The 24,485-nt window shown below is 45.8% G+C and overlaps 1 protein-coding gene across 1 annotated transcript; it reads right to left on the bottom strand.

Annotated features, from left to right (window-relative positions):
• Nucleotides 1-634: 634 nt before the first annotated feature.
• On the bottom strand, nucleotides 635-4,854 carry BSX (brain-specific homeobox). The gene is made up of 3 exons (XM_011926992.1): nucleotides 4,593-4,854; nucleotides 2,346-2,542; nucleotides 635-994 (listed from the first exon to the last, which is right to left on the bottom strand). Exons 1-3 carry the CDS (start codon nucleotides 4,852-4,854, stop codon nucleotides 755-757), a joined length of 699 nt encoding a protein of 232 aa, XP_011782382.1. The 3' UTR covers nucleotides 635-754.
• Nucleotides 4,855-24,485: the final 19,631 nt, after the last annotated feature.

Consider the following 24,485-nt stretch of genomic DNA (forward strand, 5'->3'; position numbering starts at 1 on the left):
CAGTACGCGGGACACAGGGCGTAAGGGGCGTCTGCGCTTGGGGGCCACAAGCTGAGGAAGGGTGCCAGGATGCAGAACCGCGAGCTCTAGCGGAGAACAGGGACAAGAGAGGATGGAAGCGCCGCCCAGAGAAGGGGGGAGTCGCCTTCGTATTTGAGTCAGAGATGAGACTCGGGGCATGGGGGATGGGAGCGAGCGGGAGGTTAGTGACGAGCAGTGCATGAGTCTGTCCTGACACTGGACGTTTTAAAGATCAGATTGCGGTTCTATCAGGATCCCCGTGGAGCGGAGGCCCCAGAGACCTGGTCCCTTTGCAGCCAAACGGACTGCCCAAGAAAGGGCAAGGAGTTGGCGTGGCGAGGAAAGAACAGATCTAGGGGCAAGTTGCTGAGAGGCGAGGGAGAAAGGGATCTCTGATCGGAGAAAACAGAGAGCCGAAAGTCGAATTTCCAGTCTAGGACGCGGTACTGGGCTGGTCCCTGACCCCAAGGACAACGGACGCGGGAAAATGCGCGCCCGGGCGCACACTCTCCAGTGGCTGGGACCGGGAGGGCCAGAGGGGAAGCGGGAGGCCGGGCCGCGGGCCGCACTGGCTCCGCACTGGCCTGGAGGACAGGTGGGTGTTGTTTGTCTTCCAGGAGCGAATCTCCAAGGCCCGCCACGAGGCTGGAGTCTGAGTCTTCCCGTCCGGGAGGGAACGGCGCTCGGCCCCGCAGTCTCCTCCCCTGCCTACCACCCTCCCCAGCCTGGCGACTCAAAGCACGTGCGGCCCTGAGCCCAGCTCCCCTTCGTCTCCAATGTCCACCTCGTCCTCTGGCTCGGTCAGCACGAACGGGCCGGCGGGCAGGCTCAGCCGAGCCTCGGCGGCTGCGGCCTCTGAACCGCGGGGGCTGCCCTCGGGGCTTTCTGGCCCGTCTGGTGCTTTGGGTTCGTCTTGGCTTTTCCGCAGTTGCTTTTTATGCTTCATCCGCCGGTTCTGGAACCATGTTTTCACCTGATTTCGGAGAGATAAAAATAAAATCATGTCATCCCTCCAAATCTGAGCAATTGCTGCTGGGGTTTGGGAACATGGGCGGCAGTCCGTTGATGAAGTATCCAAGAGCGGTGATAGCCTCAACTGCTCATAAGTTATCGCCTTAAGCCGAATGAGAATCGAACAGTCTGAGGCTTTCAGGGGTAACTGTCCCAAAATAATGATGAGGATTAACATGGGTGGTTAGCAGTTATGCATATTGTTATTAATTAGAACTACTAATAGTAAGTGCTGCGTGGGCAAATCTTTTTTAGGCTCAGCTGATGTTCCTCTGATTGAGACATCTAACCACCTGATCCGCAAGACTCCTGGACAGGAAGATGAGAATTGAACCTCCTGGTTCTCATCCGAGAGAAAATCAGACCCGGGCCTGGCAGAGCTAATGATTTCACAGCAAGAGGCGTTCTGGGTAGAGACTATGAGAAATGGGGAAGAGAGGACGGGGTTTGAGGTTGCAGGTGAATAGCGCTTGAAGGAAGATAAAAACCGTTCTTCCACTCAGGACAGGGGAACAGAGAGGGGACTTAAACCACAGTGTGTGTGTTGGGGTTGGAGCGGAGGTGCATGGGAACATTGGCCGCTGTGAGAGAGACTGAAGAAAGAAGGGGGAAGAAATCTCCGTGTGTGGACTTCTCTCAGGACAAGAACTCGCCTAAACGCTTACCATTTACCTCTGACCCGGCTTCCGGGTTCCTAGCCTGGTCGGAGAGACTCCTCTCTCTGACGAGTATTCATGCGAATAATAGTTCTTAACCCGGAGGTGATCGTCAGAATTACCTGAGGAGTGTTTCCTTCCTGTCCAGAGCCCCACTTGAGAAATGTGAGGTTGGGGTCTCGGTACTTTTTTTTCTTTTTCTTTCTTTCTTTTCTTTTTTTTTTTTTAGATGGAGTCTGGCTCTGTCGCCCAGGCTGGAGTACAGCCGCGAGATCTCGGCTCACTGCAACCTCCCCCTCCCGGGTTCAAGCGATTCTTCTGCCTCAGCCTCCCCAGGAGCTGGGATTACAGGCGCGCGCCACCACACCCGACTAATTTTTGTATTTTTAGTAGAGATGGGGTTTCACCATGTTGGCCAGGCTGGTCTCGAACTTCTGACCTCGTGATCCGCCCGTCTCGGCCTTCCAAAGTGCTGGGATTACAGGCGTGAGCCACCGCGCCCGGCCGGGTATGGGTAATTTTACGAAAGCTCTTAGGAAAGGCCTAGAATAAGCGTCAGCGGGGTCCATTCCTACTCCACAAGGTCCCGAAGGTATTAAGAGCTGAAGGGAGAGAAGAACGAAGAAGAGATCAGGGCCTCCCTCTCCTCCCGCCCACCTGCGTCTCGGACAGGCTGAGGGCCGTGGCCAGTTCCACTCGCTCTGGCGTGGACAGGTAGCGCTGGATCTCGAACCTCTTCTCCAAGCCCGAGAGCTGCGAGTCAGAGAAAACAGTGCGGGCTTTGCGGCGGCGGCAGTGCTTCCCCGGCAGCTCCGCGTGCTGGGGGTGCTGGAACAGCGCTGGGACGGGCATCCCTGCAGAAAGAAGAGCAACCAAGTGGGCAGAGCCTGGGTCCCCGCAGAGCAACCTCCGCACCGCTCCCCTCCCTTCCCCTAGCCCCCAGTGCCTCCCTCCGCCCCTCGCCTCCACCAGTCTGCTAGCCCCAAAGCCCCTCAAGCCTTTCTCTCAGGAATCCAGGGCAGAGAAACAGGAAAAAAAAAAAAAAAAAAGCCTCAGAAATAGCGCTTGGAGATCTTTATCTGGAAAGTCATCTAGAAATACAAATAACAAACAGTAAATAAAACAGAAAAGAAAATCGGAAAATAGATCCGGAGGCCGTTTAAAAATGTCTTCTTGGAGAGACTTCCCTAAGGTAGGCCAGAGCCGTCTTCAGCAGCGCCTGGCGAAGTTTTTTTGCAAATGTCAAATGGCCCAGGAGCAGTGCTGTCCCCAGCCCCCACCGTATCCTCCTAGACCCCGATGACGCTCAGTACTGTTCTGGGGCTAGCAGATGCATGGACATAATATTGCCTCTAAACCTCACTGAAAAACACCTTTCTGTTTCCCAAGCCACTCCTATCCCACCGCAGCCAAAGGGAGCCGAGCAAAACTGCCTTATCCGGAGAAGCCCCGGAGCGGGAACAGAGGAGCATTTCCCGCCTCTCACGTCTCCTCGTCCGTTTCTGGGTCGCGCTGGGGACCCGGCTATCTAATCTGGTCCTCATTCTTTTTCTCATTCTTTCCCTCTCCAAGGCCAGCGAAGCAGAAGGGTTTGAGGCGCTTTTCCATGGCCGGATCCGGGAAAACTTGTCTTTCCTGAACCTCGCAAGATTGACTCTGTCTGAGACGCACCAAGCCGACAGAAGCTACCACAAGCAACGTGGGCCAATCCCAGGGAAAATAAACAAACATAACAACAAGTAGTGCGGGTACCGCGGGCTTTGGCCACTGCTGTATGGGTGAACCACTGACGCCACTGAGAATAGACTGTCACCAGCGGGTGGTGAAGCCAGTGCAGAGATGTGGACCCGGATGCAGCCTTTATTTTATCACTGCCCCTCCAACCGACTGCCCCGGAGTCTGGATTTTTTTACCACCTTACAAACACTTTTAGCTTTGTTCTGGATTCCAGCGCCCACAAACTACCTCCTGTCTTGCCCCCAGACCCTGCACCGACCATGGTTGTTGCCACCTCCGAGCTATGAGTCTGGACTCAACGAATTATTCTATTCTGGCTGGATTGAAAACGCCAGAGAAAAAACCATGGATGTGGCCTTTCAGAGGGAGACAGAAAAAAAAATCTGGGTATTTCCCCACATCCTCCTGTCCTAAACAGACTTTGCTAGTCCCTGCTTTTTGTCAGACCAGAGAAATCAAAATACTTTAGCACCCGCCTCCAGCAATGATGGCAGCTGGGGCAGAAGAGGGTAGCCCAGACTAAGATTGTGAGTTAAATGTTAGATATTGAAGGTGAGGAGGGTTAAATAGCTGCATCTCCCCCAACCCCCCCCGCCCTTTTTTCTCACGCTTTCTCTCTCATTTAGGCTAGCCCAAACCTTTCGTTCTCAGAGAAGCCCAAACCTTCATTCACTTCTATGCCCCCAGCAGTATCTGCAAATGCTCAGTGCCTGGAAAAAAGAGAACTGCCCTGGACAGAGTGTTGTGAGTTTCTGTGCAGGAAAAGTTCTGTCCATGGGGTGGGATGGTCAAGGGTCTCCCTCCGAGTGGTCAGAGGCGGAGAATCAGGATTGAGAGATGAACCAAAGTGGCCAGGAAGATCACAAGCAGGGAGACTGAGCACTGCCCACCAAGAGTATTGTCAAACCCTATATGCTGCCTCTTGACCAGGCACCTATCCTCTGCTATGAAGAGTGGGATCACTAATTACCCCCGTGAGTTGGTATGCCTCCAGGGAGCTCCGCATGGCGTCAGCCATATCCCCAGACTTCCACTGTCACTTAGGGAAGGAGGCCACCAAGCCAGGCAGAGCCAATCTGGCCTTTCCTTGGCTCCCTTACAGGTTTAGGGTCTGTGCTAGAAGCCCTGCTCTCTCACTGCCCATACCTTGAGGCTCCTGTTACTTACCCGAGGTGGTGAGGAAATAAGGATGGTGGTGGTCTCCCTTATGCAGAGGGTGATGGGCGTGAGGAGCCAAGAGGGTGGGTGTGGGCATGAGGGGGTAGCCATAGTCTAGCAGAGGCACCCGAGAGGCCAGAGAGCTGGCGAAATGGTCTGGGGCCACCTCCCTTAGCGGCTTGGGCTTGTGCAGCAGGATGTCCTCGATGAAGAAGGATGTGGGCCTCTGAGAAGACGCCGGGTGTAGAGGAGAGGTGAAGTTGAGATTCATCTTGAGCGGAGCACCTGCCACAGGACAAGGGCCGGGACGAAGTGGAGGACGCAGGCAGAGTCTTCAAGCCTGCTCGAAAGCCGGCAACTACCCTCCAAGACTCGAATCTCCTCTGCTCTCTCCCGGGCCTGGGCTACCCCGGGCGCTGGAGAGGCAAGAAGACAAGCTCCTGGGTAGGTTGGGTCTCTGTGTTGGAGAATTGGCAGCTTGGAGAGGGGAGCGGGGAGAGCCAATGACGAGGCTGCCAGAGGCAGAGGGGAGGGTGCGGGAGGCTCGGGGAGGGGCGGGGAGCTGTCCGCGGTGCTGAACACCACCGGCCAAGCCTGGGAACAACAGAGCCCGCAGGGTTCTTGTTCCTACTAGGTTTCTTGACCTCAATTTCTGCCCCGTCACTGCAGGGGCTGCTTTGTTTCCAGTCGTTTTTAAAAGAAAGCTAAAAGGAAAAAGTCTCTGTTGTCCGGCAAACTCCTCTTCACAGAGGAGAAGGTACTAAAAGGGCACCAAAGCAATAGGGATAAAGCACTTATTCAGGCATTTAGGCCTGGGTTTTAAGAGTTTCCATAATTTTGGTGGCAAAAAAAGAAGGGAGGAAGTGAGGAGAAAGGGCACCTGATACTTCAAATTGCTAGATTCTACTTAAGGTTATGGCTGAGGGATGACTGGATTATTAAGGTAAAGAAAGAAAATGATGGTCATCATAACAGTCTTTACCTCAGTTATAGGCAGTGGGCAGGAGGAGGGTTATGTCTACATTAGTCAAGTTATTTGGTCTGTGTAAATATGTCCAGAGTCATCTCTTAGTGCCATCCTCCATGTCCCCTCAAATATTTACTTTCTTCTCATTTCACTCACGCAGTTTGCTATTTCTGCTGTTACTTTTTCAACCCTAGCCCCCTGAAATAATTGTACTACGTTTTTGTTTCCCACTCCTCTTTCCCAGCCTCTTTCCTTTCATTTCTGTCCCTACCAATCTTTCATTTTTTTTTTTCTGTTTGTCTTTTTCTAATCTGTCACATTTATTTCCCTGGAGTCAATTTGCTAAAATTAGGGTGATCATCTACAACACAGCAGGGGTAATTTCAGCTCACATCTCCAAAAATTGCTCTAATTATTGATGTTAAACTCAGGGAAATTAAAAGAAGCCACTTCTCTCCCATCTCCCCATTTTTAAGCTCTAATTTGTTGAAATCTAGTTGTCATCACAATTCCAATCACTACTGCTAATAGTAAAAGTGTTTTAATAGAGACTGAGTCCTCACAGCCCATGCTATTAGATAATTAGAGGAGGTGTTAGAAAGCCAAGTGCTAATCCTGGGGCGCATGGCTAGGATTTCCATCTGATCTAGCAGGTAGAACAAATTAATTACCAGAATCAATTAGGCCCCAAACTACAGTGCACTAGGAAGTGGCAGCATTCTATTCCATAAGGATGAACTGGTAAATGGTAAGTAAATGAAGAGCTTGAGAGGAAGGAGGAAGGGATGTGAGGGAGACTTTAAAATAAGATCTTGGCAAGTAGGCATCTAAATGAAATCAGAATGCTTTGATCTGAAGTCTAAAATGTGATTTAAAAAAAACTCTAATAGTAGTAAGAAGAGAAGAGGCCCAGTGCGGTGGCTGATGTCTGTAATCCTAGCGCTTTTGGAGGCTGAGGGGGGAGGATTGCTTAAGCCCAGAAGTTCAAAACCACCCTGGGAAATATAGTGAGGTCCCAGCTCAGAAAAAAGAAAGAAGGAAAGAAAGAAAAAGAAGGAAGGAAGGAAGGAAGAAAGAAAGAAAGAGAGAGAGAGAGAAAGAAAGAAAGAAAGAAAGAAAGAAAGAAAGAAAGAAAGAAAGAAGAAAGAGGAAGGAAGGAAGGAAGGGAAGGAAAGAAAGAAAGAAAGAAAGAAGAAAGAGGAAGGAAGGAAGGAAGGGAAGGAAGGAAGGGAAGGAAGGAAGGAAGGAAGGAAAAAAGAAAGAAAGGAAGGAAGAAAGAAAGAAAGAAAGAAAAAGAAAGAAAGAAAAAGGAAGAAAGAGAAAGAAAGAAAGAAACTGAAGACCTGAAAGCAGGTGGCCATGGAGAGGAAGACAATAGACCTTCCAGAAGTCCTTTCCTAGCGCTAAGCCCTGGCCCATCGTCTCAGCAGGGCTGGAGGCAGAAGGAGGAGACTGGTGAGGAGGGGCCCGGGGTGACCGTCTACATTTTACAGACGTCCACATTCACCCCCGCTTCCATTGTGAGCTTACAGCATCGGCAGAGTAGAAATCAAGCCATTCTGTCTCCCCACCCTATAGGCCGAGTGGCTCTCGAGGGCTGGACGGGGGTACAACCAGAGTGTGGCCCGTGCCTGAGGGCGCCCTACACTCCAGCCCCACACAGAGCACAGATTTGCACCCAGCTTTGGGGGCGGGATTTCGGCTTCATTCTGGGGAGGGGGCCAACTTCTGTCGCAGAAGCAGAAGTGATTATTGAATGTCCCTTTGAGAGCTGGGGCAGTAAAAACGTCTTCAAGTGACAGTTACCTTTGAGTCAAGGCACTGCAACCCCCCCCCCCGTCAGAACTTACACACCTCTCGCAGTGTTTGCGGGATCGGAAAGGGAGTGGGGGGCGATGTAGACCGCCTCCTCCGTCCTTATCTTTCCCTTGTTTCGTAAGCCCTGGACTCAGCGTCCTGCTTTCCCCCAAAGCTAAGGCAATCTCCCCAGGCCCTGCAATCAGGCGGAGAAGCCGGGGGCGATGAGGGGCGGGACGGCTCCTGGCGCCCTCTTTTCCAGCCCCGCTCCCGCGCTGCCTGCCCGAAGCCCGCGCTGCAGCTAGAGAGAGACTCGGGGCCCAGCCGCCCCGCCTCTGCTGGGGCCCCAGGAGGAACCTAAGAAAGGAGAGATGGAGGGAGGAAATGGCATCTCTTCAGGAAGGGGCAGGACCTCCAGGACCGAAGGCGTTTTCTTTCTCTTTCCCTTTCAGCGACACTGGGAAACAAAGCTCCGCGGCTGAGAGAACACCATGGGCTGCCGGGACCCGAGCAGGGCCCTGGGGCGCTGAGGGCGGGGAAAATAGGGCATCCGGAGTGCAGGGGATTCCTCAGGGCCGCCCCCTTCTCCCGGGGTGCCCAGAGGAACGGCGGCGGGGACTAGCTGCCGGCAGACTGCGGGTCCTGGTGCCAGCAGCGCGCATGGGCGGGCTGTGCGGACGCGTCTGGTGCTCCAAAGGTTTCAGATCCCGTCCCGGCCCCGCAGTCCCTTAAAGCTGTGTCCCAAAGCCTAGGGGAGATAGCGAGGCTGGAGAAGCCGGGAAGTTTCTCTGTCGTGTGGGGCTCCTGAGCAGAAACGTGCGGGGGGATTGCCAGGATTGCAGAAACTTTGGCTCGAGGCGGTGGCTGGCCCGCCTTACTTCCGCGGTGGGGTTAGGGAGGCCCCTTTGAGATTCAATCTTGGTATTGAATCCGGTATCTTCCTGTGGCAGGCAACGCGTTCCAAACACAGCGGCATCACCTTCCTGCCTGCTAGAGCCCTAACCCTCACCACACCCACCGGCCGCAGACGCCCAGGCAAGGAGAACATTTTTAGACAGCTTGTAAAGGTTGGCTGTGGCAGGGGAGGGGGACAGGGAAACTATTTTCTCTTTAAAAGCAGAGATGTTACATCGCCTGGTTTATCTCTAAAGTGTATACCAGTGCTGTCCAATAAAAATATAATGCAAGCCACGCAGGTAATTTTAAATTTTCTATTAGTTACATTTTTTAAAAAGCAGAAAGTCACATTTAAAAAGTAGGAGAAAACAGGTGAAATATTAATGTGTTTCACTGAACCCCAACATATCAAAAATATTATTTAACATGTAATCAATATAAATATTATTCATGAGATTTTTGCATTCCTTTTTCATACTAAACCTTCTAAATTCAGTGTGTATTTTACACTTTCCACAAATCTCAGATTAGTCCTATTTCAGGTGCTCAGTAGCCACGTAGGGCTAGTGGCTACTGTGTTGCACAGCACCTTTAGTCAATTGCCATAGTCCCTATTACCCTCTCAAATATCCATAGATACACACAGAAAATGGAAATCAGTTGCTGAAACCAGCCTGGCACATTCTCCAGGCTTGCCCTTCATCCATTCATTATATTCAATTATTCTAAGTATTCATTGAGCACCTACTATATGCCAGGCTCCTTGCCACACACCTTCCCAAGTCTTAGATTAAGTAAATGCACCTAAATTACACTTACTTTTGATTCTTACTTGACTAGAATCTGTCACCCAGGGCCAGCAGGCTGTGTCTCTCTGCAAAGCTGACACATAGAGTCCAGATCCTACACAGCGCCCAGAGTAAAGAAATAAAGATCAAATGAAGCCACCTCCTTAAAAGTACTCTGTTTGTGGTTTCAGCTGAAGAATTATTAAAGAAAGAAAAAAACATGCCGTTCAGAGAGCTAATAATTAAACAGTCCCCCTCTCTTTCATGTCAGCCTCAGCTAAAATGGTCATCTGAGCTGGGACTTAGTTTCCCGAAAAGATAACTCTATTGATGATCAAAGGAAGAGACTGGTTCCATTAGCCAAGTTGCCTATACCGTGGCCTTCAAAATAAAGGAAGAAATGTATTTCAGAAGTATCTGAGTAACACACTTTACTCATAATATTGCTTGTTGTCTGTTGCAACTTACCTTCTATCTGAGTACTTTATTTTAAGCACTACCAAAGTGGATGACATGTCTACAAAAATAAAGGGAGTTGCTGGCTGCTTCTGACAAATGCATCTTCAAAAATAATGTGTTTGCAGTGGAAATTAGGGTGTGAACCCACATGAGAACAACACGCTTAAGGATGCGGCATTCAAATCACAGTGTATTCGTAATACAAGGAGGACTAAATCCATCCAGTTTGCTCCTTCAGGTTGGGTCAGTCTCTAGGGTCAAAAACTCATTTCATTTCTCTTGAAGTTCTCTATTCTGCCTTTGATATCTCAATTCAAAGCATATTTCATGAAGTGATAAAGAGAAAAGAAGACCTTTGAAGCATGAGAAAACTTATACCTTTTTTTAATCCTGCAAAAGATGTATGGTGGAATAAGAATGCTCTTTCATCAGTCTTTTGCTAGTATTCCACCAGTTTCTCCATTGTATCCCAAAGAGTAGCCAAATATGTTACTAGGGGGAAAAACCCAATAAGCTAACAAACATATCTTTGGAATATTCTTTTCTTCTATTCTAAGCCATTCAAATGATATGATCAGATTTAAAATAAAGTTTGACACAACAAACTTCAAACAGTTATACCAAATGAATATGCTTACTTTTGAAAATAAAAGGACATGAGAGTTATTACCATTATATGTTGAGAGTATTTGGTGTTAGAGATCATAAGACCTTATCAAATTGTATCATGAGGTACGGAGATGAGCCTGTCAACATTTCTCAAAAGGACTTCGTGTGTAGAGTTAAATATTAGGTATATGTTTGTTAAAGTGCTGTTTTGTTTGAAGATACTTTTCATGAAGCCAATTGATTTTTATCTTCTAACTCCTGTTGATAATGCAATCAAATTATGAACAAAAAAATGGAAGGTGCAAATGTTGTCACTCTAAAGGGATTTGTCTTACAATGATAAATAATCTTAAAAGGAAACAGAAGGAAAAATGTTGAAAAAATACTTTTAAACAAATTAAAACAGGAAAGACCATTCTGTGTATAAAATAAAAGTTTAGAAGTCATAAAAGAAAACATTGATAAAATTAACTATGTTAATTTTTTTAAATTCTGTAAGGCAAAAATTATCTTAAGCAAAATAGATAAAAGAAACAACAAACTGGGAGAAAGTATTTGCAGTTCATGACAAACAGGGGTAATTTGTTATATATAAAAAGTTTCTACAAATCAACAAGATAAAAAAGGAAGGGCATTATTTTAAAATAGGCAAAGGATAAAAAGAAACAGCTCACATAAAAGAAATTATAAGTAACTCTTAAATATCTGAAAAGGTGCAAATATAAGACTAACACAAATTTAACTTCACTGAGACAACATCTTTCATTTATAGAATGAAAAGACCAAAAAATCTAATTACCCACTCTGTTGGTAAATCTGTCGGGGAAGAATAACTTTCATCTACTGATGCGAAGAATATAAATTTATACAACTTCTATGGAGAACAATTTGATAATGTCTATCAAAATTACAAATGTACATTGAAATGTATCCAACATATACACTTTGCACATCACAGCTAAATTACACACTCAAAAAAGGAGCTCTAAGATATATTGTTAAGCAAAAAAAGCAAAGTACAGAGAGGTAATACTTCTGACGAGGGAGAAAACGATACATATTTGATTGTCTATGCATACCTCTGGAAAGATACATAAGAAACTCACAACATTAGTTGCCTCTAGAGACTGAAGTACTGGGCACTTGACAAGAAGGAGATTTTTTTTCTCTGTTTAGCCTTTTGTACCTTTTGAGTACAAATCATGTAAATGTAATATTTATTTATAATAAATATAATAAATAAATATTTATAAATAAATTTTCAAACTTTGAAACACAAAGGGGAAAAGAATGATTTTGCTTCAACACAAAAAATGTCCAAATCAAATTCACTAAATTTTAAAATTATAACTTTTAGCTTTTCTGCATAAGTTACTGAGCCCCAATTGCACACAGTTCTGTTTGACATTTGCCTATAAGGGATATCAAACCTTTATTTCTCAGTAAAGATTATGCAACTGTTTACTTTTTTTTCTTTTTCTTTTTCTTTTTTTGTCCGAGTCTCTCGCTGTCGCCCAGGCTGGAATGTAGTGGCACGATGTCAGCTCACTGCAACCTCCGCCTCCCGGGTTCAAGCGATTCTTGTGTCTCAACCTCCTGAGCAGCTGGGATTACAGGCAAGCGCCACCACACACAACTAATTTTTGTATTTTTAGTAGAGACGGGATTTCTCCATGTTGGCCAGGCTGGTCTTGAACTCCTGACTTCAGGTGATCCGCCCACCTCGGTCTCCCAAAGTGCTGGGATTACAGGAGTAATCCCAGGCCACCACGCCTGTCCTCACAAACTGTTTACTTTCATACAAATTATATGTGGTTTCAAAAAGTTAACACCTAACCCCCATCTAGAAATTATGGATAATATCTATTAATTACCTAAACAAAAGTCTTTAAAGAATGCTTTTCGGCCGGGCGCGGTGGCTCAAGCCTGTAATCCCAGCACTTTGGGAGGCCGAGACGGGCGGATCACGAGGTCAGGAGATCGAGACCATCCTGGCTAACACGGTGAAACCCCGTCTCTACTAAAAAATACAAAAACCGAGCCGGGCGAGGTGGCGGGCGCCTGTAGTCCCAGCTACTCGGGAGGCTGAGGCAGGAGAATGGCGTAAACCCGGGAGGCGGAGCTTGCAGTGAACTGAGATCCGGCCACTGCACTCCAGCCCGGGGCGACAGAGCGAGACTCCGTCTCAAAAAAAAAAAAAAAAAAAAAAAGAATGCTTTTCACTATTATGATGAAGCTTTTTAAATGAGGTAGATTTCTTGCATTTATATTATATATCAAATATTTTGCTTTACCTTCTTATTTGAGTATCATCACTTTTCTATTTTGACAGATAAAGGAAGCAAGGGAGTCACTTGGGTAGAGTTGTGAGCTTCAGATTACACAGTTTGTATGCCAGGATTTGAACTCAGGTTCATCTGACCTCAGAGTCCATACTTTGTTCGCACCTGTAGTCCCAGTTACTCGGGAGGCTGAGTCAGGAGAATGACTTGAACCCGGGAGGCAGAGGTTGCAGTGAGCGGAGATCACACCACTGCACTCCAGCCTGGGGACACAGCGAGACTCTGTCACAAGGAAAAAAAAAGAAAAGAAAATACTTGAAGATCAACGCTAAGTCTGGTTTCTTTTTGGTATGTGGGAGACAGGAAACTAATCAGGCAAAGACCACTTACTGATTGTCGACCATGTACTAAGCTCTGTGTGAAGTAGTTTGGAGAGATAAGGTGGAAAAGTACAGGGAACAGGAAACATAGGAAAAGTAGAAGCCTTCCATTACCTCTGAATACATACCCACACAAGCCTAAACACATGCAGCCAGAAAGGCAAAACAAAGAAATAAAAAACAAGGGCTTCTCTGTGCATTTAACTCAATCAGTAAAATAATTTATCATTAATGTGATACAGACTCAGTTATCTTTGTAATTCAGATAAGAAATAATAGTGGGAAATGAGGAATCCAAGAGCTCTATGGTTTATGCACTCATATCTGTAAACACTTATTAAACATGTACCTTTTGTAAAAAAAAAAAAGTAAGTATGCATTTGGAGGTTTTTTTCTCACAAGTGTATATATTTTGCTCCCACATTTAGGTCAAGGGTTTAATTTTATCTACTGTTTTAATATTTTCCAATACACGATATTGAACTCTCTCAAAATTGACACACAAATACATCTATGATTGACTGCAGTGGTATTTGACAGTCCCAGGTACAAGAATAATTTAGTGTGGGTTGCCAGATCTTTCTCTGTTGGCTGGAAAGTGAGCAGCTCCTGGGGATGGTGTGGCAATACCCTATGTTGCTATTGCTTTTCAATACCATGTGGTTTTATGGAGTAAAGAAGAAACAATGGGCTGGCAAATTTGGGAAAAACTCTTCAAAACTGAACTAAAACACTTCAATTTTGTATTCTGGAGTCTTAACCTTTCAAAGCTCAATTTTTACAAGTTGCTTTCAAATGTCTTCTTCCTAGAAATATCTTCGCTATCACCTCTCCTTCTACATAGATAACTTCCATCCAAATCTAGGTCCACTGTATTCCCTTCTTCCTCGGAAAATGACTCCTGCCCACAGTACTTAATCATCAGATTATTAGCAAATGTACAACTCACTGGGTTTTGGCATAGGCTAATTACGACATTGATATGTTTTCTCTTTTTATAACCATGTTCTGTTTTTCCAACTAGAGCATACATTATTGTCTCTTTGGGTAATATATTCAAATAATTCAAAAGTCAAAAGTTATAAAAAGTTATGAGGTGGGCCAGGCACAGTGGCTCATGCCTGTAACCCCAGCACTTTGGGAGGCCGAGGCAGGCAGATCACGAGGTCAGGAGTTCGAGACCAGCCTGGCCAATATGGTGAAACCCCCTCTCTACTAAAAATACAAAAATGAGCTGGGCGTGGTGGCGGGCGCCTGTAGTTCCAGCTACTCTGGAGACTGAGGCAGGAGAATCACTTGATCTCGGGAGGCAGAGGTTGCAGTGAGCCAAGATCGTGCCACTGCATTCCAGCCTGGGCGACTGAGCAAGACTCCGTCTCAAAAAAAAAAAAAAAAAAAAAGTTATGAAGTGATATACCTTCCCCTTTCCCTCTCTTCCAGCCACCCAATTCACCTTTTGGAGGTAACCATTGTTATCATTTTCTTGGTATCTTTCTGGAGATATTATAAGTATATTTTAAGCAGATAATGAGGGACAGCTGTATGTGTTTAAATATATATTCCTCACACATATGCACATTCTTTCTACCTCTTTTTACACAAAGGATAATATACTGCACAGTCTTTTGCACATTTTTTTTCTTAACAACTTTTAAAAAATGGATGAATCATGATCTATTAACTAGTCCCCATTTGATGATGATAAGATATTTAGAATGTTTCTAATCTTTTGCAATTACAACCAATGCTGTAATAAATCACCATACACATAATTCATTTTGGAAATGGGCAGCTATATCTGTAGGAATTCTTAGAAGATTAACTGCTGAATCAAATTTGTAATTTTGATAGGTGTTGCCAAACTGTTCTCTATAGGGGTAATATCAACGTATGCTCCTATCTGTGGCATATTAGAGAGTCCCAGATAATTCTCATGCAGACGATCTAAGAACAACACTCTTGTTTTCCTAGGTCACTTAATGCTTGTGAGCCTTAGTTATTTATCTGCAAAATGGGAATGTCATCTACCTCAGAGGCCTATTGTGGGGACTATTTTGTGATGAAAATATGCAAAGAAAAAAAAAGCTGTGAAAAACTGTTCAGCAAGATGAAAATGTTAATTATTGTTAAGAATAATAGCTTTGGCTGGGCTAGGTGGCTCATGCCTGTAATCCTCACACTTTGGGAGGCTGAGGCAGACGGATCACTTGAGGTCAGGAGTTCGAGACCAGCCTGGCTGACGTGGTGAAACCCCATCTCTACTAAAAATACAAAAATTAACTGGGCATGGTGGCACACACTTGTAATCTCAGCTACTTGGGAGGTTGAGGCAGGAGAATCGCTTGAACCAAAGAGGCGGAGGTTGCAGTGAGCTGAGATTGCGCCTTTGCACTCCAGCCTGGGCTACAAGAGTGAAACTCCATCTCAAAAAAATAATTGCCCAGGCTAGAGTGCAGTGGTGTGATCTTGGCTCACTGCAACCTCTACCTCCCGGATTCAAGCAATTCTCCTGCCTCAGCCTCCCGAGTAGCTGGGATTACAGGTGCCCACCACCACGTCCGGCTAATTTTTGTATTTATTAGTAGAGACAGGGTTTCACCATCTTGGCCAGGCTGGTCTTGAACTCCTGACCTCATGATCCACCCATCTCGGCCTCCCAAAGTGCTGAGATTACAGGCGCGAGCCACCGCGCCTGGCCAAGACTTTTAAACTTCATGATAATGGCATGATCTTAAGTGCCATCAGTCTCTCTCTTTCTCTTTTGCCACTCCCTTCAATTCTCCCTTCACTAGCCAGAGGGATCATTCAAAAATGCAAATCTGATTACATCAGTCCATGCTTAAGATCCTTTGGTAGTATGTTATGTACATTTTACTACAATAATTTCTAAAAGCCTTTAGTTGTTTTCCAGTGCTCTAAAATCTTTCACATATCATATTATCTCTCATCTTTGAGTCTTACTTAGTATATGTTTCCTCCTCTTGCAGGAATATTTACTGTTCTAGCTACCTCTCACTCTAACTAACACTGGCTTACTTCTACACAGTTTTCAGCTAAAACATCACTTCTAAAAGGAAAAATAATCACTCCTTCCTAGAAGCCTTCCGTGATGCCACCAGGTCGGCTAGGTGCCATTGCCCTGCGTTACCACACATTTCTGAGATCATCATGTTTTTTTCACTGTACTATAACTACCTCTTTAATTGTCTTTCTGTTCAGACTGCAAACTCTCTGTAAGGAGGACCAAGTATATCCCAAGCATCTAGTGCAGTGTCTGGTACATGGTAAAGTCTCAATAAATACTGACTAACTGAGCGAATGAGAGAATAAATAAATAAATGCATAGGTGAAATAGTCACTCAAATGATCCAGCCTAGAAGATTTTACTTTGCTTGGGAAAGAAGCAAGTGTTTTCCATCATTTATAAAATGACATCAATCTCTGGTCACCTTTCCAATTCAATATCAAATGGGGCAGAAATCCTAGGCGGCGATGGAGTTGGAATGGCTGGTTATCAGATAACAAGCTGTGGGGAGGGTGGTTGCTATGACAACCTTTAAGCTTATTAAACACCAAAAGGCTATAGTGCACAGGAAAAACCCACGTTCAAGTGGTGTTAAGATCTGCAGGCTCCAACTATCTGGTTTATACATTTATTTGGGGTGTTTTTTGGAATCCTAGAATGCCAAAGCTGGCAGCATCGGAGATTTTTCCTTGTTGTATTCCTTATGGTGTAAGTAGGTTCCAGAAAAGGCAAGGGATTTGTCCAAAGTCACACAGGAAATGAGGAGCAAAGTTGAAGTTAGGAAACCTGAATCTCCCCACATCCATTGAAATGTTAGCATTTCTTGATTTCCAAAGATGCTGGGCCTTTCACAAATCAATCAAAAATATGTTTGCAGTTTGCACGTGGTGGCTCACACCTGTAATTCTAACACTTTGGGAGGCCGAGGCAGGCAGATCTCTTGAGGTCAGGAGTTCGAGACCAGCCTGGCCAACATGGTGAAACCCCGTCTCTATTGAAATATAAAAATGAGCTGGGCATGGTGGCAGGTGCCTGTAATCCCAGCTACTTGGGAGGCTGAAGCAGGAGAATCACTTGAACCCAGGAGGCTGAGGTTGCAGTGAGCCAAGATAACACCACTGCACTCCAGCCTAGGTGACAGAGTGAGACTCTGTCCTAAAAAAAGAAAGAAGAAAGAAAGAAAGAAGAAAGAAAGAAAGAAAGAAAGAAAGAAAGAAAGAAAGAAAGGAAGGAAGGAAGAAAGAAAGAAAGTAAGAAAGAAAGAAAGAAAGAAGAAAGAAAGAAAGAAAGAAAGAAAGAAAGAAAGAAAGAAAGGAAGGAAGGAAGGAAGGAAGAAAGGAAAGATTTGCAACAGTTTCTCATTATATTAAATTTTTAAGTTTAGTCACTCAAAACATTTTGCATTCATTCATTCACCCTTCAACCAGTATTTACCAAATGCTACTGTATATCTTGCACTACTATGTGCTGCAGAAAATAGAAAGCTCTCTAATGCAGGACCCTGGCCCTCATTTGATTTGGGCTGTGAAATGGGGGAAACTGAATTTTTTCTCAAGGTCAAATTATCCCCTACACATTACTTGCTGTTTATAAAAAAGAAAGTATAACTTTGATATGGGGCGACCAGGCTGTACGCACTTTAACCCTGTGTTGGATGTTGGTGTCGCGAATGGTGAGACAACTAAACATTATGCGTGCCCCCCGTTGTCGTGCTAACTGGAGTACTTGTAAAGTATTGGTACCAAACTGTCAGACAGATCCAAAAGGTCCAACAGTCAGTGGAGGCAATGTTAATAAGAAATTTTTTTTTTTTTTTTGAGACTGAGTCTCACTCTGTCACCCCGGTCGGAGTGCAGTGGCATGATCTCAGTTCACTGCAACCTCTGCCTCCCGGGTTCAAGTGATTCTCCTGTCTCAGCACCCCCAAGTAGCTGGGATTACAGGCATGCGCCACCATGCCACCTGATTTTGTATTTTTAGTGGAGACTGGGTTTCACCATGTTGGTTAGGCTGGTCTTGAACTCCTGACCTCAGATGATCCGCCCGCCTCAGCCTCCCAAAGTGCTGGCATTACAGGCGTGAGCCACCGCATCCGGCCTAGGAAATTTTTTAAAAATTAAATGATGACCAAAGACTTAGACAAAATTAAACACTATTTGTGGTCCTTGATCGGATCCTGCTTTGAACAGACCAACCATAAAAGATACTTTTGAGAAATGGATAAATTTGAATATGGACTGGGTATTAAACGGTGTTAAGGAATCATTGTTAATTCTGTTAGACATGATAATGGCATTGTGGTTATACAGGGGAAATGTCCAAAAACAGAGGTGTGGTGGGGTGCAGTGGCTCATGCTTGTAATCCTAGCACGTTGGGGGGTCCAGAGAATCACTTGAGCTCAGGAGTTCAAGAACAGCCTGGGTAACATAGTGAAATTATGTCTCTACAAAACATTAAACAAATTAGCCAGGTGTGGTAGCAGACACCTGTAGTGCCGGCTATTCAGGAGGCTGAGGTGGGAGGATTGCTTCAGTCCAGGAGGTTGAGGCTGTAGTGAGCCAATCGTACTCACTGTACTCCAGCCTTGGAGACAGGATGAGATGCTGTCTCAAAAATAAATAAATAAATAAAAAGAGGTGCCTTCTTAAGTAATTAAAGTGAAAGTTCTTGAAATCAGAATTTACTGTATGTAAACCTCAGGGAGGTAAAAATAAATATGACAAAAGGTTAATAATAACTGTTAATTTTTGGTGATAGACACATGGGGTTCCTTATACTATTTTCTTTGTTTTTCTATTTGTTGGAAGTTCCCAACCTTGCAAATTAAAAGAAAAAGAAGGGAGTGAAAATACCACTCAAGCTAGAAAGGAAGCTGAACAATGGCAAAAGTAAGTGTATGATCAGCACTCTGTGTCCGGAAAGTAACACAGACCAAAAAGTTTCCAGAAGTCTAGAGAAAAAAAAGATCTCTTGGCCTGAGGTGGGCAAAGAATAGTTCATGGAAAAGGTGACACTCAGATGAATAGAACTGCAATGTGCATTGACAGAGCCAAGCGCTGGTACCTATAGAAAGATCAAATCAGTTGCCAATTTACAAACACACTCCCCAGCCAGGCGGGGTGACTTTTGCCTGTAATCCCAGCACTTCGGGAGACTGAAGTGGCAGATCACCTGAGGTCAGGAGTTTGAGACAAGCCTGGCCAACATGGTGAAACTCCGTCTCTACAAAAAATACAAAAAATTAGCCAGGCATGGTGGCACGTGCCTGTAGTCCCAGCTACTCGGGAGGGTGAGGCAGGAGGATCGCCTGAATCTGGGAGGCAGAGGTGTTGCAATGAGCTGAGATCACGCCACTGCACTCCAGCCTGGGAGACAGAGTGAGACTCCATCTCAAAAAAAAATAATACTCCCCTCCCATTGTGGGCTGCAGAAGGGAACCTGGCGAATCTAACCCTCAGAGATACCAGGCCTCATTGCTTAAATTGATATTAAGTCCACTCGCTATTGGTCGATGGGTGAACCCTGAGCCTGACCTCCTGCTGTGCACCGCCTTAAGCTCCCAGCCAAATAAATCAAAGCTAATTACAAACACAAAGGGATGCTCATTTGCAAAGAAATGACCTCCAGATACTTGTTGCACTAGTCAGAGGCCACCTCAGTCCAACCCAATTAGCACTTTCCCAAGAGATTCCTTTGACCCTGCTCCCACCACAACAGCAGGCTGTAGTTCCAGCCCCAGCAAAACTACCCAGAAGCCTTTGAAAGGCAGAGTCTCAAGCGCAATGTTGAGCATTTTACCTAACCCTTATCCCTTAAGAACAAATTCAGTGAGTCCACATCAAACAAAACAACAGCCAAATGGATGATGTTGCCATTTATAAGCTCTGACTAATGCAGCTCCTGATTTCCCTTCCAAATTAAATACCTTTCGCTTAGTACATTTTCAACAGACGTTACTCATCTGCTCGATTAATGAGTTTGCTGTGAAAGCGTACTTTGGTAGCAATTTGAAACAAAAGCACCTTAACATGACTGAGGCTTTGCTTCCCGTTCTCTTTCCATCTCAGCCTCTCTTCCTCCCTCTCCCTCCCCAGGGCAAATGCATCACTGATGTAAGGGTGGGGAAGCTGGAGTCGCCAAGGGTTCTCTTCTGTGTCACCACACTACATTAGGAATAAAACCTTCCACTTAAACACTTAAATGAAAACATCGAGAAACTAATTTACTATTTGCAATCACATGACTTAAACCGAAGCTGCCTTAATTTCCTTCCTATTTTGCTTCAAATTCAATGTGAGCGCACCCTAGATTGGTCTATGAAAAGGCTGTCTTCGAATCACAACACTTAAGGCCTCTTTCATTTTCTTTTTGATTAAATAATTGAAATTCCTGTCAGGGCCTGCACTTTACTGATGCACAGATTTGGTGTGTGAGGATAAAGACCACTTTTTGTTTGCTGCCTGGTCTTAAAAGCCAGTGGGCTTTACTTCATTGAGGGGCAGATCAAAATGGACCCATGCTATTCACCCATTTCGCAGAAATTTCCTGCATCCATTAAGTGATTGTTTGAAGACAAATTACAAAAAGCATGTCCTCTCATTTAGCCATTCTTGTTCACCTGGAGGCTCCTGCCTGCTGAAAGGAGCCCAGTGACTCCAATGCCAACGTCATCCATTAGGAAAACAAAAACAAAGACTCGCATGCACGTATATGTACATACACAAAATGCACAAATAGTGGGAAGAATTATTATAAGTTTTAAGTCACAGAAAATTTGATTTGCTTCAACTGAAAAACCTGAGGATAGGCCGGGCACTGTGGCTCACCCCTGTAATCCCAGCACTCTGGGAGGCCGAGGCGGGTGGATCACCTGAGGTCAGGAGTTCGAGACCAGTCTGGCCAACATGGTGAAACACCATCTCCACTAAAAATACAAAAAGTTAGCCAGACGTGGTGGCAGACCCCTTAAAAAAAAAAAAAACTTGCGGATAACCTGAGGTCACCCCATGACGGACCATGGTAAGAGAAGCCCAGGTGGATGTCGTGATCCTGTACCACCATGGGCCCCTAAGCTCCTGGTTATCAAGGAGGCAAGTGGATCTTAAAGGAGACAGGGAGAGGCCTTCACTTAGAGGAGAAGCTGTACTCCCCCTTCTCCAGTCCCATCGTGGGATGAGGAGTGGCTGAATTGGGTGGCTGCAGGTATTTATGTGGCTCTGCCGTCTGACACTGTCTCTAACACCTGTGCAGCCTTAGAATGTGTGTCTGTGTTTGAATACAAATCATGCCTTCTCCTTAATGAAGCTGATCATCAGACACTCCAGGATATACCTCCCAACTCTACCGAGCTGTGTGCCCTTGTGTATATTCCCTATGACCTCTCAGAGCCTCTGTCTTATCTGTAAAATGAGGACATTAACAAATGGCCCCTACCTCCTCACAGGATGGCTGGGAGTTTTAAATGAGACAAGCGTGGAAAGTGCTTAGGGCAGCATCTGGCACGTGGTAAGTGCTTAATAAAAATTAGGCAATACTGCCGCTACGTGCTCATGTATCTTTACGTGTGCATCTCCATGTGGACCACGTTCACATTCCCTCAAGTACTGCACTTGCAGAGGATGATCTTGGCCACGTTCTCCCCATTAAAAAACAAAAACCTTCCTCGGTACAGGAGAGCCTATATTGTATATGACACATGTGTGCATACACACACACACACACACACACAAAATAGCAAAAAGAGGCCTTAAATATATCTGACCCAGCCTCTACTCAAAGTGGGCCTCACATTGAAAACATCTAAGACAGTTTAATGTCTTCCTCATTGGACGCCTCAATTTACTTCCATGAAACCTCTGCTGCTGATTCCTATTCAGATCTCTGAACTCATGGAAGAAAGCTTACTGCCACAGAAAAGCCTTTCCAATATTAAGAAAACAAAACAGCTGGACGCAGTGGCTCACACCTGTAATCCCAGCACTTTGGGAGGCTGAAGTGGGCAGATCACGAGGTCAGGATTTTGAGACCAGCCTGGTCAACATGGTGAAACCCTGCCTCTACTAAAAATATAAAAATTAGGCAGGTGTGGTGGCTCACAACTGTAATCCCAGCTACTCAGGAGGGATGAGGCAGGAGAATCACTTGAACCTGGGAGGTGGAGGTTGCAGTGAGCTGAGATCATGCCACTGCACTTCAACCTGGGCAACAGAGCCAGACTCCATCTCAAAAAAAAAAAAAGAGAGAGAGAGAGAATGATAGGGTTTGGATTCATGTCCCTGCCCAAATCTCATGTCAAACTATAATCCCTAATGTTGGAGGTGGGTCCCAGTGGGAGGTGATTGGAACATGGAGGTAGATTTCTTATGGATGGTTTAGCACCATCCCCCTTGGTACTGTCATTGCAATAATGAGTTCTCCTGAGATCTGGTCACTTAAAAGTGTGTGGCACCTCTTCCCCCCACAACCTTGCTCCTGCTCCTGCCATATGAAATACCTGCTCCCCCTTTGCCTTCCGCCATGATTGGAAGCTTCCTGAGGCCTCCTCAGAAACGGAAGCCGCTATGCCTCCTGTACAACCTGCAGAACATGAGCCATTAAACCTCATTTCTTTGTAAATTATCCAGTCTCAGATATTTCTTTATAGCAATGTGAGAACAGACTAATACAGAGTGCATCCCTTCAAGTGCCAAACAGAAAGATGTTGGCATTAGCCACTGGTTTCATTATCACTTAGTCGCCGTTCTTCTTTGTAGTAGAGTAGTGATTGGGGTAGAATTTCCTCATAAATGAAGAAAATTGAATGTGTTGTCAAAGTCAGATTTGCGAATGTACCACAGCCAGCCATAGGAGGTTGACTTGTTTTTTCTAAGACCACCAGAGCGTGTACAAAAGAACCAGCGGGTAGGCAAGGGTAGGAGCAAAACTGCAAATTTATTTTGGTCACCTCACTGCAAATTTATTTTTGGTCACCTAACTTCAAGGGAAGAAGGTGGGTAGGGAGAGGTCTGTCGGCCTCCGGCAAAGGAGGCCAACAGAGTCCCCCGGTGGGGCTCTCGGGTGGGGTTCCTGATGCAGTCCCCACATCCCGACAGGAGTGGGGCTGGGAAGTCTGCCTGGCGTCCATCCGGAGTGGCTTTTCTAGGAGTGGGAGGGCAATAGGCGGGGCACGGGTGTGTCGGGGGGGCGTTCGGCAGGTGCGACCAGGTAAATCTTGGTCTCTTCGGATTGACGTCACCTCGCGCATGCTCGGTTGGTCTGCACCTTCCCGGGTGCCGGCTGCATTTTCGCGCCCGTGGGAAAAGCTGGTGAAGAAGAACCCGGAAGTGCACCATCTTGCCTCCGTTCCTCCAAACAGAGGTGAGTTGGGAAGGTCATGTTTAAAAGCAGGCGTTTAGGTGGAAGAGTCAGTCTGTACAGCTTTGGACAAAGGAAGTGGAGCACTCCCTAATGGCAGCCACCGGCTATGATGCAAACACACCCCTGCCTGGAGGCCAAGGGAGAGACATGGTGTCGTGTAAGGGTTCCAGCCAGTCAGAATTCCCTTTCTGTAAAACAAAACTAATTAACCATGTTCAGACAGAGTAGAGAAGGCTGTTAAAGTAGGACAAGTATCCTGTCTTCTCATCTCCACATTCAGGATCTTGGTGATCGGGAGAGCTAACAGAACAGCCTTCTAGCCTTGACTTTCAGCTCCTACCAGAGCTCCTGCTGCTCCCGCCTTGCTCTTACCTCTTTCTTTCTTTCTTTTTTTTTTTTTTTTTTTTTTTTTTTTTTTTGAGACAGAGTCTCACTCTGTCACCCAGGCTGGAGTATAGGGGCATGGTCTCAGCTTGCTGCAACCTCCAACTCCCGGGTTCAAGCGATTCTCCTGCCTCAGCCTCCCGAGTAGCTGGGATTACAGGTGCCCACCACCATGCTCGGCTAATTTTTGTATTTTTAGTAAAGTCGGATTTCATGTTGGCCAGGCTGGTCTCGAACTCCTGACCTCAGGTGATCCACCTGCCTCGGCCTCCCAAAGTGCTGGGATTACAGGGGTGAGCCACCATACCTGACCGCTCTTACCTCTTTCTTGAGCTCTTTCTCTGGTATAATCTGTCAGTGTTTGAACATTTTATTTCCATTTGTAAGCCTGCTGGGCAGCTCAGGAAGGAGGAGATATTAGCCATGCAAACTTGTTGCCCTGAACTCCCAGGGGCACATACTTTGGGCAAAATGGGAAGGGTGATTTTGAAGAGTTGGAACTCAAATAACCTAGGGGGAAATCCAAGCAAGGTTGCTCTTGTGAGGCCATGGAGAATATACTTCTGGCCTTTACTATTCTGAACAGACATGACTCTGAGTTGTTCAATGAGCAGATACGTGGATAGAAGCAGAAGAGCTGGGTTTTGATCCTCAAGCCATTGCTGCCTTCCCAGGTGACCTCCTGCAGCTCAGTTTCCCTTGTGTGGAATGAACTCAGCCTATTAGACCTGCTAATGAGCTACAATGATTGCCAGATCAAAGGGTGTTCGGGAACATTTCCGGCCTTACCAGTGAGGTGGAGAAAAAGCAGGCAAAGCAAGGTGATTTAGAAAATGCCACTTTACCTGTTGAACCAAAGAGCCAGAAGTTGAACTCATAGAAATCTGACTGAGATTACCCCGTGGTGCACAGTAAATAGTACAATTCATTTCTCACCTAGGCCACCAAATGTTGTCC

Source organism: Colobus angolensis, unplaced genomic scaffold (genome assembly GCF_000951035.1).
Source record: "Colobus angolensis palliatus isolate OR3802 unplaced genomic scaffold, Cang.pa_1.0 Scaffold7, whole genome shotgun sequence".
NCBI classification, from domain to species: domain Eukaryota; kingdom Metazoa; phylum Chordata; class Mammalia; order Primates; family Cercopithecidae; genus Colobus; species Colobus angolensis.

What these genes read in the sequence shown, in the direction of transcription:
- BSX (XM_011926992.1), bottom strand. Translation starts at nt 4,854, where the DNA reads ATGAATCTCAACTTCACCTCTCCTCTACACCCGGCGTCTTCTCAGAGG. An exon ending in TTATTTCCTCACCACCTCGG is followed by an intron (nt 2,543 to 4,592) that starts GTAAGTAACAGG and finishes TTCTTTCTGCAG; the next exon opens with GGATGCCCGTCCCAGCGCTG. An exon ending in TCAGCCTGTCCGAGACGCAG is followed by an intron (nt 995 to 2,345) that starts GTGGGCGGGAGG and finishes CTCCGAAATCAG; the next exon opens with GTGAAAACATGGTTCCAGAA.